This window comes from Myiozetetes cayanensis, unplaced genomic scaffold (genome assembly GCF_022539395.1).
Source record: "Myiozetetes cayanensis isolate MyiCay16 unplaced genomic scaffold, myiCay2020 scf16, whole genome shotgun sequence".
Lineage (NCBI taxonomy): Eukaryota > Metazoa > Chordata > Aves > Passeriformes > Tyrannidae > Myiozetetes > Myiozetetes cayanensis.
In genome coordinates, this window is record NW_026087270.1 from 4378229 (window position 1) to 4395954 (window position 17726).

Sequence of the window (17726 nt, forward strand, 5' to 3'; positions counted from 1 at the left end):
GTAAACACAGCATGGATATATCGTAATTTGATATCTGTAAGATCAACTGTTATATCTCACAGTAACTCATAATATAAGATTTCATTCACCATTAAATGTACATTTTCCTCAGATGCCATACAAAACTATTATTTACTAGGCATGTTTTCTATTAACCATGGATTGCCAACAGAGAAAAAAGTGCCCAGAGATAATTTTTTTACATAATAAACCATTTCTTTTAAGTATTAAAAAACTAAGCTTTAGCACATTCTTTACTGGGGGGGGGGAACAATGAAACATTACTTTCACATTGTTACTTGGGAAAAAATGACGAATGGGATGGGTATTTAAGGCAGAAGGATAAACACTGAAGCTCACTGTATTTGTGATTTAATGACATCAGTGAGAAATACATACATTTTAAAGGGAGTGCATTGCAACAATTCCAAGCTATCACTAACTATAATCCCCCAAACATGCTAGCAGGATTTGACTCTCATCTGAATAAACAGCAGTACTTTACTAAAGTATAACTAGGTTACTCATCAGTATTTTAGACATGTAATCAAACATTTTTTACTTACCAGTGCTGGATTTTTTCTTGGCAGCTAGTGACCACCTGTCATTAAAACAGATAACTACTCATGAAAAAAACAAGGCTAAGCACACAGCTGCAATGTCAATGCATCAGAGACTAGAACAGTAGCTTTACAGATTTGGTGGTGCCTCTATATACATTTTTATTTGTCAGGGCAAAGGCATGTGAATGGTCGCTCTTAAGCAGCACACTTTATCACACGCTAATGCAGAGTGATAACCACAGAAAAAAATTACAGCTTTTCACTCCATATTTTGGTACAATACCTGCTCCATAACTATTACGTGACACACCATCTGAGATAAGTAGCAGTTTGTGCAATCTGCCGATCTATTTTCAGTGTTACATGTTTGCAGAATAAGAAAACAACATAAATTATAACAAGACATCGATGTAACTTCCATACTCAGTCATTAAAAACAAAAACAAATGAACCTCACAGCACCAAAAACATTTTTCCTCTATCAGTACATCAACTAATGTTTCCACTGGCCATTTTAACTTGAAAAAGCACAAATTAACTTTGTGCTGTATAAATACATGGATATTTGACACCATGATGGGCTGCTGGCTTTCCTTCTGTTCTTGCTGGGTGTCAAAAAAGCTAAGTTTTAGTATGAATATTTCACTTACTTCCTTATGCCACAGGTTTTTCCAAGAGATATAAAAGAAATTACAAAATAAAGCAGATTGTTATAATTTAATACTTTTTTCTTTTTTACCTGTATTTTTTAAACTAAATATAGAGCAAACAGACAGGATGCTGAAACTCGTGACCTTCTCTGCCACAATTACATGAAGATTTTGTCTTTCAAAACATATTCTGATCTCTGAATAATGGTTACCAAAAATATAACACAAACAATTTCATTCAATTATATGAAATGCAATGAAGCCATGAGGCAGTTAAATATGTCTAGACATCTTCTCAATATAAGCATTTTCTGGATTTTTTTTTTTTTTTTACAAATTTTGTTTTTCCTATAGTCAAAATAATACTAACATTTGAAAGCAATTAATGAGAAAATTTGCAGAGAAAACAATAACATACACTCAAGTATCACTGAAATCACTGGAGCAGATAATTCTTTTTTTTTCCCCAAACAACAGAATGAAAGACAATTTTTTTTTTCAGTGAGCATATGTGCAGCTATTGCAGAACAGATCTCAGACCCTGCACTTTCTACTCATGTAGGAGTAAAAAAATGGGACTACTTTGTGAGCTAATAATTCTTAAAACAGAGTAAAGTTCTTAAATGAAAAGGATCAGCTCTACATTTGTGGTTATGGTATTTCATAATCTATCAGGATGACCCAGGTAGCTCATCCCACATAAGCCAAGTTTAAATTTGTCATTTGGTTTAAACTCCTACACATCAAATGCCTAGCAAATATCTTCCTTAATGTGTAAGCTAACTATTTTTAAGCTTAAGAGTAAATATACACACTTGCACAGGACATCAACACAGGAATCTAATTCATACTGTTAATATTAAACCCATTTTAAGAGTAAAGTTTCTGCAGAAGGTACAAATCACACAGAAGAGCAACATCTGATAACACACACTGGAGCCCACCAGAGACAAGCCAGAGTCAGAGCCTATTCTACCCCCATCCTTCATCCTTACACATTTGGCACTGATTGTGGAGTACACAACATCATTTAGCATACAAAAATGTTTATGGAATCCTTTAAGAAAGTTCCAATTTAATTGCCCCATTACAGATGAAGATGGAAAAGACAGGAAGCTTTCCATTCCCCATACATGACATTCCATGCATGAAGTGAGCTAAAAGCACAAAAAGAAAAGCCCTGCAAACCATAAGAGCAGCATGTTCATTAACCTCTACATGATAATCCTTTCGTAGCTGCATATTAACTAGTTACATATTCATAATCATTTACATTATTTAGAGGACCTTCTATGAAAATTTCCAGGCTATATCCATTAGCTACAATGTTAAAGGTTACAGAAGATAGTCTACTTAATGTTTCCAGGAAGCTTTTTTTAATTAGTAAATATGTAAATTGGGTACATATGCTTTTTATGTTTTTAAAAAATAGCCCATCAGTAAAACAGCATAGGGGAATATGCTGTTTCCATCACCCTTTATCCCCCTTAAGAAAAAAAAAAAGAAAGAAAAATCAATAACACCAATCAATTTTAATTTAATTCTTCTTCTTTGATATAATCTCTCTTGAAGGGATACTAAAGGGTAGAACCAACAACACACCTTTTCATTTCAGTGGCCAGCATAAAATGAGACCTTTTACAGATGTGCTAAAATATACCACCTTAAAAATATTGCAGGCTGCACTTCTGGAACTGAAGTCTATTAAAAGAATAGAGAGAATAAATATTGAAAAACAGATGGAGATCAATTATGCATATGTCCTTTATTAGGTCAGTCCCACTGTTTGGATAACAACTGGTCTTATCACAGCAAAGAAACAAATAGATAAATATATAAACAAATCTTTGATTCCTTGCCTTTAATCAAACACAGGAAAATCATTAGTCTATCTTCCACACATAATTTATATTTAGCGTTACAATTAAACAGCGAAAATCTCCTTTAGGGTAAATAAAATAAATGACCTGTTTGTTTGTTCACTTCAGTTCAATTTACCTGGACACCTAGTGCCACCAAGTATGCACTACTTATAAGACATTGTAGTGGAAGTGGTACCAATAAACTCTGAATTCTGCTCTTTTAGGTATGAAAGTGTACGAGTTTGTGAATGCACACGGTTATCAGTGGCTTATCTGCATATTAAAATGTTTATTAAACTATTCTTGCAGCAAACTTAATGCTACCAAATAATGGATCTGGTTTTTAAAACACTGTAAAACTTAAAACACATTCCGTAGTCTTAAAAGAAAGCAAATGGGCAAATACCTCATTTCCTTCCTTTCCACCTTTAACAGCAACTTGTTAAAATTTTGTGCTTCTCAAGCCCCTGACTGGACAGAGCTCCACGAGCACCCCCTGGGACATCCCTGCACACCTGTAACACAATGTGGAATTCCTTCTGGATTGAAAACTGGACCATTAAAGCTGGAGATTATGAGCTGGTTCTGCTCTAATTGTACTAGGTTGAGCTATTTCGAAGCAAACCCATGTTGCTGCTTTTAGGGAATCTCTATTTCTAAGTGTCACAAGCAGAGCACAAGGATCAGCTGCAGACCATCATCACTTCCTAGGTGTGCCCCAGTCCCACTCTGTCAATCTGATCACAGGGCACTTTGCAGGCTGGTGCAGACTCCAGATCACCTCCAAGCAACTCCTATCAGACAGCCAAAGACTTCATTAGCTGACCAAAGATAAAAGATTCCCTCTGTCTGCAGCATGTTCTCTCTTTCCAGTCCACCTATTTATACTCCACCTTCTCCAGGGTTTTCCATCTGAGCAGTTCAAAATCTGTTCCATGAATTAAAGGGTACAGCACTTTGAAGCAGCATTGCACTGATTCTGTGGGCTGTGTAACTTAACCACTAATACTGCTCAGGGCTGAGAACTGAAGCCAGAGCTCCTAACTCAGCAGCCAGCCACTGCTTTCCTTGGCAATGACAACAGGACAGAAGGATACTGGAGCACAAAACAGATTCTTACCTGTACATGCTCACGGGTCTCTAACCTATTCCACATTACCCCACCTCTCCCCAGCAGGTGTTCGCCCTCCTGTACCAGGGCACTTCTTTCCTACATCTTATTTTCTTTACCTGTTGATTCTGCACAAGCTCCTATTACTAACAGCTGAATATAATTCTCTGAGGTGCTTCTGATTATCAAAGTGGTGCACAAATAGTTCTGCTCTCCTTTCCATTCCAAGACTATTTTTGTTTTACTCTGTCACCTTCTCCGAGGTGAAGTGCACGTGTGCAAATCCTTCTCTCTACTAAGAAGCTGGGCAACGCCTACAAAGGTGCTGGGTTTAGCACACAGAGGGCAATTCTCCTCTCTCATCTCTTCTGAACAGCAAGTAGGCAAGTTGCCAAGTTATAATCTTATTTATGTCTCAGCTTATGAAAAAACTGTAAGCAATAGAGCTGGTAATGGTATCATCTGTTGGCAGTTTGGGGTATCAATGGTAAACCTGCTGTATCCAAGTGACATGATTATGGTGAAGTCCAAAGAAGCAGAAACCGGTATTTTTAAGATTAAAGTCAATTTCAATGAAAATGATGAAAACAAAAATGCCCCATTAGATTAGGAACAGGTCCTAAATGAACAAGAGGCCATTTCCACACTGCTGGATATGAACATGGAAATATGCAGCACGGCACAAAAGCAAAGCTGCCGTTCAAACCAACTTCAAGTTAGGTATCTAAGAGGCCAAGCGCCTGCTGTTTCTACATGCACACTTGAGTATTCTGCTTCAAAACTGTGGATCACAATCTGGCTGGTCTTCTGAAATTAGAAACTAGGGACACAGATCTAATCCCAGCTCTGATTTTGTTTCTTCTATATGGCCTTGAGCAAATCACAACCTCTCAGTCTACATTTCTTCATCTGCAAAATGGGGATAATAGTATTAACCTACCCACCTCAGAGTGTTTAATGATGATTAATTAATGTGAGAAAAGCACTCTAAAGATGTAAGAGCACTATATAAGTGATAAAGCATTATTTACCACTTGAAAAGTAATCTGAATAAAATCAGATATGCAAGTAATTTGTTTACATGTAGCAATAATATAATTTGTGACTATTTAATCTTGAATTAGTCTCACTTTAAACATCCCTTTCAATCACATTTCCAGTTACTTAGGGAAAATGACAGTATAGAATACTTTTTGTGGAAGCAAAGCAAGTAATGAGGTGGTAATTAAAGTAAGGGTCTAATAAAGTCTAAAGCCAATGATTTGCCTTCAGGAGACTGTCCCTGCCATTCGGGACTGCGAAAATATCTCAGTTTCAAGCATGGTTCTGTTGTTCAGAACCTTCCACCAACCACAGTGGAACTGTATGCTGGTTTCCTGAAGTGCAGATCCACGTTTGCAAGGCCCATGATAAACCCAAGATACTACTGAGCTCCTTCAGATGACTCCAGCTCTGCAGAGTTTTAACAGCTTAACATTCCACATGCAAGTATTTACCACAGTTGATACATGCACATGAGCTGCCTCCATCTCTAAATGTTTGCAGTATCAAAACCCACTCTTGTCATGCATCTCATGCACAGGATTTCCCTGTTGCACCCCCAAACCCTCGAAGTTTACCAATGAAATAACCAGGTCACAGTATGATTTTATGTTACAGAAGAGCACTAATGGGTGGTCAAATATTTATTCATCTCTTGGTAACAAGGATGTAACAAGCCACACAGAGAATAAACATTTTAAATGAATTTTCATTTTTTTTCCTCTAGGAAACTACACAGTACTTGCCTAAAACACAGCAATCACTGATGGAGAAAGACAGAATTAACATTTGCACAATTGTTTTTTCCTAAAGCCCCATTTTCAATCAAAAAATGAAATAAAACTATTAAAAATTCTTCAGTCTGTTGGCACATTGTATGATCTAATGGAAAAGGAAGAAAGCATTTCTGAGTTCTCATATTAATTTATTAAATCATATTACTCAAAAACACTACATTTCAACAAATTATTAACATAAATCCCCCTTTGGGTGGAAACTTCTGCCTTTTGAAGAAATGTGTTTGGGAAGAATACTGAAGGAAAAGAGAGAAGAAATTTGAATCACAGCAAACACTTATTTCTACAGGAAAAAAAATCTTACTTAGAAGTATAACCACAATTTTTACCTTTCTTTACAAGAAAACAAGTGAAATCTACTATTTTTATGTTAATTGTGTACCCACACATGGGTCTTCCATGTGTTTAGCAGAAAAAGTAATATATACCTACTATTTATTAATAAATAAAGGCTAAATTCTGACTGAAATTATTTTGGGGAGCTTAAAAATTCCACCCAGCAAAAGTCCCAAAGGCAGCAGGGCGTGTTCTGCTAAGCGAGTGAGTTTCAACAGCTCCAAACCAACTGGGCTGGTGGAAGCGAGGAACCAAGTGGAGTAAGGTCTTGTCCTTTGCGGGCACCGAGTCGGTATCCATGTCCTGTAACTTCATCTTGACACCCAGCTAAGGAACTCGTAACTTAATGCTTCAGCTTACGTCAGGTAAACATATTCCTGTGGCTACACCATATCCAGGCTAGTGCAGGTACCAAGAGAGCGGCAGAGCAGCACAAGCACAGAACTCCCACGATCTAAGCAACTGAACATCTCAGACAGGTTTTGCAAGCTTTGATGTAGTTCATGGTGTAACAACTGTGCTGCCAGCAATACCTGAGCTTAACTAGCTTAAAATTGCCATGAGCTGTGGCACCTCCTCACAGACATACCTGCAGGCTGTGGTTCAGCCTCAGCCCTGACTAAACAGGCATGATTCCTCCCTTTCTCCTGCTACTCACTTCCACTCTCTTACCCTTCCACCTCAACACATCCTGCTGGCAGACATTTGTAACCTCATTAGGGTCCCACACTGGCTGAAAAGTACTCCAAAAAGAGGGGGGGGAAAAAGCAAAAAGATCAACAATTAAGTTTAGTTTTAACGTGAATTCCCACCCAGGTACTGAGCAGTGTCACAAATGTGCCACCCTGAAACTGCTAAAAGGCTGAAAAAAGCAACACAGACAAAAATAATAATAATTTTAAAAAGCTAAGATTAAGAAGTTGTTCAAATAAAATTCATGTGGACAATTCATGTGATAAGTTACAAAAATTCTGAATAAGTGTCTGACCTGTTGCTCACAACTGCTCTGCCTTGGCCAAGGCTCAAAGGGCCAGTCCAGTTTTCCCATCACTGGCTCTACATTTCCCCTGCCACATTCGTGCTGGCATCTGCCACGACCATTTGGCACATTTTACTGGATTCCTCTCACCCCACAGCAGCCTGATCCCAAGTGTTAGGACAGAAGTTGTGGAGGGTTCACCCTTTTTATGAGGGTGACTCTGCAGCCTGTGCCAACAGACAAGAGGAACCACAAAACCAGCACCTGCACAGTGGTCACTGCATCTACTCAGAGCACCTATAGACACCTATAGGAGCAGCACAATTTAGTCACATTTAAATTTTGTGCATATAATCTCATCTATACACTCTAGTTACCAGTGAAGCCGGATGCACACAGGCTTGCCCACTCCAGAATAAAGGCAATGCTCTTTAAATTCTTTTGTGAATAGTTTGCCTTCAATTACCATTAAAAAAACACCTACTGAAGATGTTAATTTATTTCATAAGTCTTGACACTATATAAACTAGTGAGTATTTAATTCATACTAATAAGAACATAGACAAATATTGACTAAAAAAGTAAAAGTGATGATCAATTAACACTGGAGGAACAATAAGCATTCCAGTGAAAGCTTCCAGATAATGATTGAATTAGCCCTTTTACTTGAGAGCAGCACATGAGAAAACATTACTGGAGCCACTGGACAGGATGGAGTGTATGTCATCACAAATTTCTGAAAAGGTCCAGGTGTCTTTTAAAAAAGAACATGGCAAATTCAGACAGGTTCTTTTCAAAAGGAGCAGATCAAACCAAGCTTCAGACACTCTGTTCCCTTTTCTCAAGCAGTTATTGTGCCAAATGAAGTCCCACTGCACTGGTGTGTCACACCCAGGCTTTCTCTAGATTCTGTTCATTTGGACACAGGCTGGAAAAAGTGCAAACCATGGGAGAAACTGCACTGGAAAGCCCATTTAGCTGTAGCCTCACATGTGAGTCCACAGCCCTTGCAGCAGCAGGGAGTGTACAAGACCCTACTCAGGCTCACTGCTCTTTTTCCAACTGCAGGAACAACTTTAGAACTGCCAAGCTGCTGATTTCACAGCACAGATATCTTGAAAAAGACTTAAATAGAAGCAGTCAGCCCCAGAAGTAATTCATGTAAAAAGAGAAAACAATTTAAAAGAGTGTAAGTTTAGGATCCTGTCATTTGTTTCCCCATAACTCACCTACAAGTTGTTTCACTGTTAAAAAACTGCAAGTACTCAGGATCTTGAAAACCATTTGGAAATTAAAGATCATACTGCTCTACCATTTAAATTCATAAAAATTAAGAATTTTGTAATTCACAGTGGCCAATGAGTTACAATAAGAGCTGCACTCAATCTAATTGTGCTTTGTTGTCATGATGAGTGACAGGAGAGTCAATTCCCTGTCCTAATCTCCCTAAAAGGAAAATAAAAAAATGTGTTTGCCAGTGTAATACCAAAAAAACATCATATTGCCAGCTAATACTGGAATCCTTTAGATTCTCCATGGCTGTGTCTGCACTGTGCAAATGTCTCTTGGGTCTAATTGGTTCTGTAATGCCTCCCATTATGCATATCGTCATTGCATTGCTCAGAAACTATAGAACATATCCCACTGTAAATTCACTGTCTGTGTAAGTCTTATCAAATCATACAGATCTGTCTCGTCAACTTCCTTTCAGTAATTCCAACCCATTTGATTGCAGGAATAAATGTGTATCAAATAATATGTTCAAACGTGGGGTCTATAGCATGAGAACCCTCCTATTTAAATATTCATTTCCTAATTCCTGTACTAACTTGCAATAGATTTACCACAGTATTTTCAGCTAACATATATTGCTTCTGCAAGTAATCCATGATACATACATTATATTCTTCTTACAGAAATATTCAAAACTTTACGCAGGCACTGTGCTTACAATGATGGTCTTTATCATGAAAATTACTAGATATTCTTCTATAATTTATCCCCAAGATACACATTCTAAGTCATGTTTTTATACAAAGTGCCTTTAGTAGAAGCACTGAAAATTGCTTTTAATAGTTTGGTCTTACTATCACCACAAATTAACAAGATGAAATCTGTCCAACAGGCAAGCAGTCCTAACCAAGAATTCAAATTACTTTTCACCAGGGGTCCTAAACCTGGAAGTTGCAGCCTCAATGTGAATGAAGACAGAAAGTCATGAACATCCTGCTCTTTGAATATTTTCAAACAGGAAGGAAGCCTCAGTTCACAAGTTCTCTAGAGCAGCTCTTTAGAACTTAAAAAGCTCAAGACCATAGCTGAATCAGAGTTGTACATTGGCCTGAGTGTTAAAATAATGAGCTATGATTCAAAAATTACCTTCAATGTGGCAATAGATATTGCCCTATTCCACTATTACACTTAAGGTTGCCTTCAGACTAATGGGAATAAATAGGTGTCTTTATACCTAATCAAGCATCACTGGGACAGAACAACATCACGTTAATTAAAATAAATATATTTGCCTGCTTAAATGCCAGTATATAGAGATATCGTTCTGGCCAAATAACTTTACTATTTGTTATGACTCTCACACTATAATTACTAGTTTACCAAAGTGCAGGATAACTAATTCTCCCTCATCTTTGTGCTGAAACCAAAACATGAACCTTCAACTTCAGCGATTTTATGAGAAAAATATGAATCTCTGAAAAGAGGCAGCTGAAATGAAAAGACCTCCTCCATCTTAAAATATTTTCGTAACTGAAAATACTGTTGTAATCCAATTATATATATTCATTGCATAGAGGGAAAGTCTACTACATCTTCATCATGACACTCCATTGTAACCAAGATATGTAGTTCTTTAGTATAATTTCATATTGAAGCTGAAGCGTTCCATTTTTTTTAGCCAATTTGCAGAAATTATGTAAAGTTTCCCTCTGATAAAATATAACTTTGGTACATCAGCCTAACAGAGGCTTAATTAATGGTCTCCTGGGCCTCTTTTCCACTGGAGCAGATCTGTTTAAGAAGAGTCTTAAACTTGTTTACAGAGGGGTCTTACCATGAACTGGGAATAATTCTACCTGGCTACATCAGATGTGCTTAGACATTAGGCCTGACCGACACTACTGCACCAGGGAAATTGTTCTCCACCAGATTCCACCACCGTGAAAATTAACTGAAGACGCCCAAGCTGACAAGCCACTATCACCAATTAGGCATAATGGGCTACTTTCCGTGCAGAACGGATGGAGTATTCCAGCAGATCCTCCTACTATTCATCCACATTAAGGGTCAGTTGGCTATGTAGATCTTTTAGTAACAATCTACTGGGCTATTCAAAGGTAGACATGTTTTTGCACACAATATTCCAGATTTTTATACCACGCAGGTGTTATTCAGTTTTCTTACTCCTAACTAAACCAGCATGTGACAAAATACAGGCTGAAGATAAAGACCTCTGTTATAACTGAGGAGCTCTACTGTGCACCTCAGAATTGGCATACAAAAATTTTAATAATGTGAGAAAAATCACTGGAAGCAGTGAAAGGCTGACTGGGAAAACGTACTCGTGTCAATAATCCATTGAACATGACCACGAGTTAGTCCCACTGTGCCTCTTGCACCAACCCAGAGTTCCTAGGGCTGGGACCTACAAGCTTAGAATTGCACTTGCTCAGTTATCAGAGCCTACCTGCCTTAGACCACAAGTGTGATAATAATAATAATTTAAAAAAAAAAAAAAAGCAGCAAGAAAAGTATCTTGAGTTTTGCACTACGGTCTCAGGTGGAACCAGTCTCCAGGTCTCGGGAACAATTTCCGCAGGAGAGCCTGGCTCTTTCCAACCCATTCCAAACATAACCAACACCGATACACCCGTTCTTCAGCCTGGCCCGGGAGCCCTTTGGGGTGACGCAGGTCACAGACACGGCCGTGCCCAGCGTGTGAAGGTGTCACCGCGGCGGGGACAGCGCGGCGGGGCGAGCGGAGGGAGCGAACGAACCCGCGCCCGTGGGCGAGCGGGGGGCGCAGGGCGGGCCGGGGGGCGCGGGCAGGGCCTCCGCTCCCGCCGCCTCCCGGCCCGTCCCCCGAGGGCTCCGCGGCAGCGCCGCCGCTCCCCGTCCCCCGCGGGGCTCCTGAGGTTCCCGGTGTTCCCGATATTCCCGGTGTTCCCGATATTCCCGGTATTCCAGGGGGTCCCTGGGGCTCAGCCCCGCTGCCCCCGGCCTGCCTCGCCCGCCGCCCGTGACGTCACGCGGCCACGTGCCCGCCCCCCGCCCCGGGACCCCCGGCCCGGCCCGGCCCGGCCCGGCTCCCCCCACGGCCCCGGCCCGGCCCCTCCTGCCCTCCTTTACCTTCTCGTGCTCCCGCCGGAGCCGCCCCACCAGCGCGGGGCTCAGCGGCGCCGCGCCGCCGCCGGGGGCCTCCATGCGGGCCGGGCCGCGCCGGCGGTGTCCGGGAGAGCGGCGGGGGGTAAGGGAGGGGTGGGCAGCGGCCGGTCCGGGCCGATCTCCTCAGCAGGGCGAATGAGTCCTATAGAAATGTTTGTGCAGGGCGAAGCGCCGGCTCCAGAGCCGCATCCACGCGGGGGCCGCCGCCGCCTGGGCCCGGGGCGCCGCCGCCGCTGCCGGGGGAAGAAGCATCTCAGTGTCGCATTCTGGGCCGCGCCGCCGCCGCCTGGGCCCGGCTCCCGCTGCCGCCGGGGGAGAGCCGGGCTGGGGTGGGTGTGAGGGGCTGGGTGGGTGCCGACGGTGGGTCCCGGCCGCGCCGCCCGCCCGCCCGCCTGCTGCACTCTGGGTACCGCCCGGGCCGCGGGAGGCACCCGGCTGTGCGAGCCGGGAGAGGCGGGCGCTCCACACCCCCTGCCCGGCCCGGCCCCCGCGCCCCGCGCTGCGGATCCCCGGCAGCCCCCGGTGCCCCCGCAGGCCCCGGGCCACAGGGCCTGGGCGCCGGGAAGGGAAACAGCGGCCGTGGAGCGCTGAGAGGGGCCTGCTCGGATCCCAGCGCCGCGCACGGACGGGGCTGTGTGTCCTTTGTGGCAGCGAGGGGCTGTCACCGTGACTGCCCTCCGGCTCTGTGGACTGTGCGCTGGTGGTGAATAATCATAGAATCACAGGATGGCTTGGGTTGGAAGGGACCTTAAAGGCAGGCTCATAGAATCAAGGTTAGAAGACATCTTTAAGATCACGAAGTCCAACTGTCCACCCACCACTGCCACTGTAACCCCTAAACCACATCACTCAGCAGCTGATCCACATGCCTCATAAACACCTCCAGGGATGGTGACTCCACCACCTCCCTGGGCAAGGTATTACAATGCCTGACCACCCTGGCAGTAAAAGAACTTTTTCTAGTGTTTAATCTGGACCTACCTCCTCATCTAGTCCCAAACCCCTGCCATGGGCAGGGACAGACACCGTCCATCAGACCAGGTTGCTCAGAGCCCCATCCAACCTGGCCTTGAACACTTCCAGAGCTGGGGCATCCACAACTTCTCTAGGCAACCTGTTCCACTGTCTCACCATCCTCATGTAAAGAATCTCTTCCTAATACCTAATCCAAATTTCCCCTCTTTCAGTTTGTACCCACTGTTCCTTGTCCTATCACTACGGTGGGCTGCTATCACTAAAATAACTTAGAGCAGCACTTGCCTCGCCTACATGGAAAGCAAGGGGCGTACAGCAGCCCTTGGAGTACCACAGAGTAATTTATGTGCAGTGAATTCATTAGCTAATTTTGTGAATGGCTTTAGACCCGTCCAGAGTACCACTGTTTACCAGTTGGTAATGGAAGAGAGCCGTGCTTTAACAGGGTGCTGGATCACAGTGCCACTGGAAGCCTGAGCAGCTTCATGTGTTGCTTGATGCCTTTCTAGCAGCTGTATTTTAACTTCTACACCATAAATACTGCCTAGGTGCAGTCAATCATAGGTCTCGTGTTTACTGCTGCACCTTTCCCTTGAGTGGACACCCTGCATATATATTTGCCAGCAGAGCTGAGGGGCTTATATTGTCATAAGACAGAGGTACAAATGGGCATTTTCCCTACATTTAGATCAGAGGGTTCCTTTTCCAGCAAAAGAATCAACACTTCCTTCCTATGAGCAGAACTAACCCTGTATACAGCACAGAACAACTCTTTGTGTTATAAACATGACATAATATGTGCCATGAGGTTTTATAAATTCAGGTTCCCATCCCCCTTAAAGAGCTGGTTAAAGCTCTACAGATGAGGAATTTAGAAACAATTTTCAAAGCATGGTTACTCAAGCTGGAAGTTAGCTTTTAGCCAGACTTTAATACAGCTTCCAAAATTGCAAATAAAAATTTGCAACTGCAGCTGGGTTGTTTGGTTTTTGAAATAACTACATCCATAATCTTCAAGAATAATTGAAAGTTAGCTAAAATCTCTGGCACATACTTGTCACTGAGGGATTCTGGATCTTTTGAATGGACAAGACATCTATATATTGTCGTCAGAAAAAAACAGCTTACCAGAAAGAGGATATCTCAAGTTTAAACAGGTTCTATGAATCTTGTGGTCCTTCTAAATGCTCATTGTAAATAATTCCCTTTCAACCTGCTCAGAACTCTTCTGAGTTTCACTTCAGGGCTCGCAGAGGAGATACTACAAATACAGGTCATTTTAAATGCTCCAGTTGATCCCATTTCATCTCAACTCGACTGAAGGATAAAACAGATGCACAACATGAAGATACAATACCTTATTTAAGATTTTAATTTTTTGCCTGACATAACAAAAAAAGCCCCTTAAGTAACAAGAGGAGCCACAAAGTAAGAATTTTTGTATCACAAGACACTATTTTCTAAATAGAACGTAAAGACATGCAATCATTTCTCTTGGTTCCTGTTCCAAAGACTTTGCCTCCAGTACACCACTTAGTCACTAAATGTGTTGTATTGAAGGCCTCTGACAGTTGGCCAAAATGAGAGGCTACACCATTATCAGAGCAATGACTGTGTTTGGTTGTAGCTGATGATAGTATGGAATAGTTTACTGCATCCTTTCCTGCATGTTGTCTTTCATCTGCCAATGAAGAAATGTTCTAATAGTGACAAACAGATGGGATACAGCATTTGCCAAAGAGGAGCATGGAGCCTATCTCTGGGTCACATTCTTTTGCACTTATAACCTGTACAAAACCACTGTCAGCAGTGACACTCTATGGATTGTAAAATAAATCAAATTGAAATTTGGCCTTCTAAACTGCATATTTTTGTTTACTTGTTTACTCCATTAAATCTTTTAGATGCCATAGCAGATGATTTTCATAAAACCTTGGGGAAAACTCTGGAGAACTCTCTGTAATTAAGCAAGGGAAAGGCAAATAAGCAAAGCTTACATGTTCTCTTCCAAGTGGCTGGATTAGCACTCAGCAGATATGCCCATACTGTAGCTGAAGATGGGGCTGCTGGCAGAGCTGCTTCTAAACCCCAAGCTGGCTGGATGAGCTTTTAGAATGAGAAATCAGTGTCATGTTTTGGGGTTTTCATATGAACAGGTCATCTCTACCTGTGAGAGCAGAGGATTGGAAGCAAAGTTTGTGAAATGTCAAATTAAGTTTGCAGTGGAGAACCTCCCACCAGGGCTCTGGCTTGAAGACATTCTTCTTTAGCAAAGAAATCTGTGCCTTCTCCCATACTCATTAAAAATCATTCACCACCACTCTGCAAAGAGAGCGGTCACAAGGGAAGAAGAAAACAAGGAGACAACAAAAAGAGGAGGCAGGTGGGAGAAAATGCCCCAGCTGGTCTTTCTAATGAGAAGAACTAAAGTGAAATTATGACACCAACATGGGTTGCAATAAAAAATTGTGAGGACAAAAGGGTTAAGAACCAGTGATCCTTGGAGCTCACACGTGTGTGAATGTAAATGCAGAGCTGTGCTAAGAGCAACAGTTGTGTGAGAATTGGCTGGAGAAAGGGTACTGGGGAAAAGCAACAACAAGGAGCTCATCATTATTGAGTGAGAGAATAAGTTATCCAGAGACAGAGTTGGTGTGAGAGGAATGCATCTTTGGGAGACAAAACATGACCTATGTGGTCAGAGAGGTAACCACCTCTATTGTCAGCACACTGAGGACAATCTGATAACACAAACAGTCAATGAACTCCCCAGGCCAGCAGCAGGCTCGCTGATCTGCTTTAGGAAAATTTCATACTCAGTCTTCTGGCATGAAAAGTACATGCTAGAACTGTTGAGTTTCTCTTAGATCTGACTCTGAACTAAATGTTTTCAGGTGGTTTGTTGTTGTTTTTGTTTGGGTTTTTTTTTACCACGACTGTACATCACTGTGGTTGTAGTCAACCTGCCATCTACATGGCTGACTACAAAGCTTGGATCAAGGCCTACCACTAATTCTAATGGACAGTTTATGAAACATATTGCTGCAGTTGGAACAACAAAAAAAAAACAAACAAACAAACAAAAAACAGTATCTTCATGTTAAAGCTAGCTCATAATCAAAATGCCCTAAGACCAAGTCCATCTTAGAACTATGTATAATTCTGGCTGTTACACCCACCCTGCATTTTCATTATGAACTTTTAGCAATTCTTAAATTCTTTTGAAAGATTAAAAGGCTTTCCTTGTTGCTGTGACTTGCCAGAAGGATAAGTGCACTAGCAAATATTTAAGAATAACTGTCCCTGCTCCACCAGCAGTAACTGAATGTTTTCTCTATCCAGAAGTTTTATTCTGAACAAGACCACTATTAGCTTTTCTAATGAATATTCTTTAGGTTGCATATATGACTTTTTGGAGCTTTCTCTTGCAAAAGATTATGGGTCCATGAGCCCCTTCCTTTGGTAAAGCTGGAAGGAACCCAGGAGTCTGAATTTGCATGTTGGATTTAGCCAAGACACAGAAAATCTTTAGAAATCACCTATACCTATGCAGACACACATACACATTACCACACACATCTGGGAGCAGCTATTTTTAAAAAACTGGAACAGACCATAAGCTTTTTGGTGGGACCATCTATAGAGATGATATTTTTCCTGATACAAAAGGCACTTATGTAAAATACATGGTGTCTTTGGAAGGCAGGATAACCAACTATCAGTGTGCTTTATGCTTTAATCTTATTGTGTGTTTGATAATAATAGTAACATAGGTTGGTTGGTTTTTTTTTTCACATTACTATCATGCAGTAAAGTTCCAGACCCCTCACAGGAATGCAGCTGACTGTTCTATGCTGTGAGTACTGTCATGGTTGGTTTAGTGCATGAATCTTGGATGTTTTATTTGTATGCTTTGTAGTTGCTTCTGCCATCTTTGATTAGTATCACCTGGAAATCCCAGCTTTTCTGCGTGTAGTCACACCCAAGAGGAAAGACTGACTCGGAAAAGATTAGTGTCACTTTGCTTTCTCCCCTCATCTTTTCCCTGTAAAGGAGGAGAGCTTTCTGATCATGGCAGTGTATCAGTAAAGATAGCCTAGATACCAAATACCTTAAGGGCCTCAATCTCCTCTCATATGTCCCAGAATTAAAGCTGGAATAACTCTGTTGACTTCAGTGGTGATTTATACCTGCGTTAGTGAAAAAATAATCAAGTTCTGGGGTTTGTATGAGGGATACTATGAATTTTGTTCTTTTACCTTTTTAACCAGACAGTACCAAAGGCACATTTCCATTAAAGAGAAAATTGTAACATTAAGGATGTCTTTCTGCCAAACTATTTACACCTGTACCGATTTGGTGGTGATGAGAGTGGTAGCATGAGAGCAGCCCTTATACAGACTCAAGAAGCAAATTTAGAGGTTTCCCCCATCACAAATGCACAACTTCTTCTTTAGTGTTTGGGCCACAAACTGTCTTTGTGAGAGAACAAAGATATAGGATTCACCAGCATTCACACACAAGCTAAAGCTAGTACCACACAAAATTTGTGTGAAGGCCTGCACTTCACTTTCTCAAGCTAAAATCAAGCTGCCAGACTTTGGCCCGTGACAGTGTGTTTAATACAGGTCTTGCATCAGGTCCAGGCACGAGCCAGCTGGGCCAGAGCCACAGAGAATTCTCAGCCAGAAGTGGCCTTGTTAAATACTCTGTTACTGGGCATGTTTTTCTGCTTGGTATTGATTGAGAACAGGTAATACACCATTATTATTTGCTGTACTGGAGGCAGCCAGTCTCATAAAGTCTGTTCCTTTGGTTTCCAGTTTGCAGGCCCTGCTAACTGGGCATCCGCACTGCCTTCTTTCCAAGTGATCAAGTGGCATTTCTCCAAATAAGTGGATTCTCATCTCTGCACTGCAGCAGGCCAGCATGGCAGCCCCAAATTGCTTCCCAAACGTTTTACCTGAGTTTCTGTGGCTGATAAAGCTTGTAACTACAAAGGCTGGGTTTATCA

The 17726-nt window shown here is 41.6% G+C and overlaps 1 protein-coding gene across 1 annotated transcript in view; it reads right to left on the reverse strand.

Moving 5' to 3' along the window:
- The window catches only part of URI1 (URI1 prefoldin like chaperone), a 41355-nt gene extending 29262 nt beyond the window's left edge, over nucleotides 1–12093 (reverse strand). Inside the window, exons 1-2 of the mRNA XM_050311147.1 lie at nucleotides 11702–12093; nucleotides 567–601 (exon numbers count right to left, since the gene is read on the reverse strand). Of these exons, the coding sequence (XP_050167104.1) occupies nucleotides 567–601; nucleotides 11702–11776 (110 nt within the window). The 5' untranslated portion in view covers nucleotides 11777–12093. The remainder of the gene's footprint in view (nucleotides 1–566; nucleotides 602–11701) is intronic.
- Nucleotides 12094–17726: the final 5633 nt, after the last annotated feature.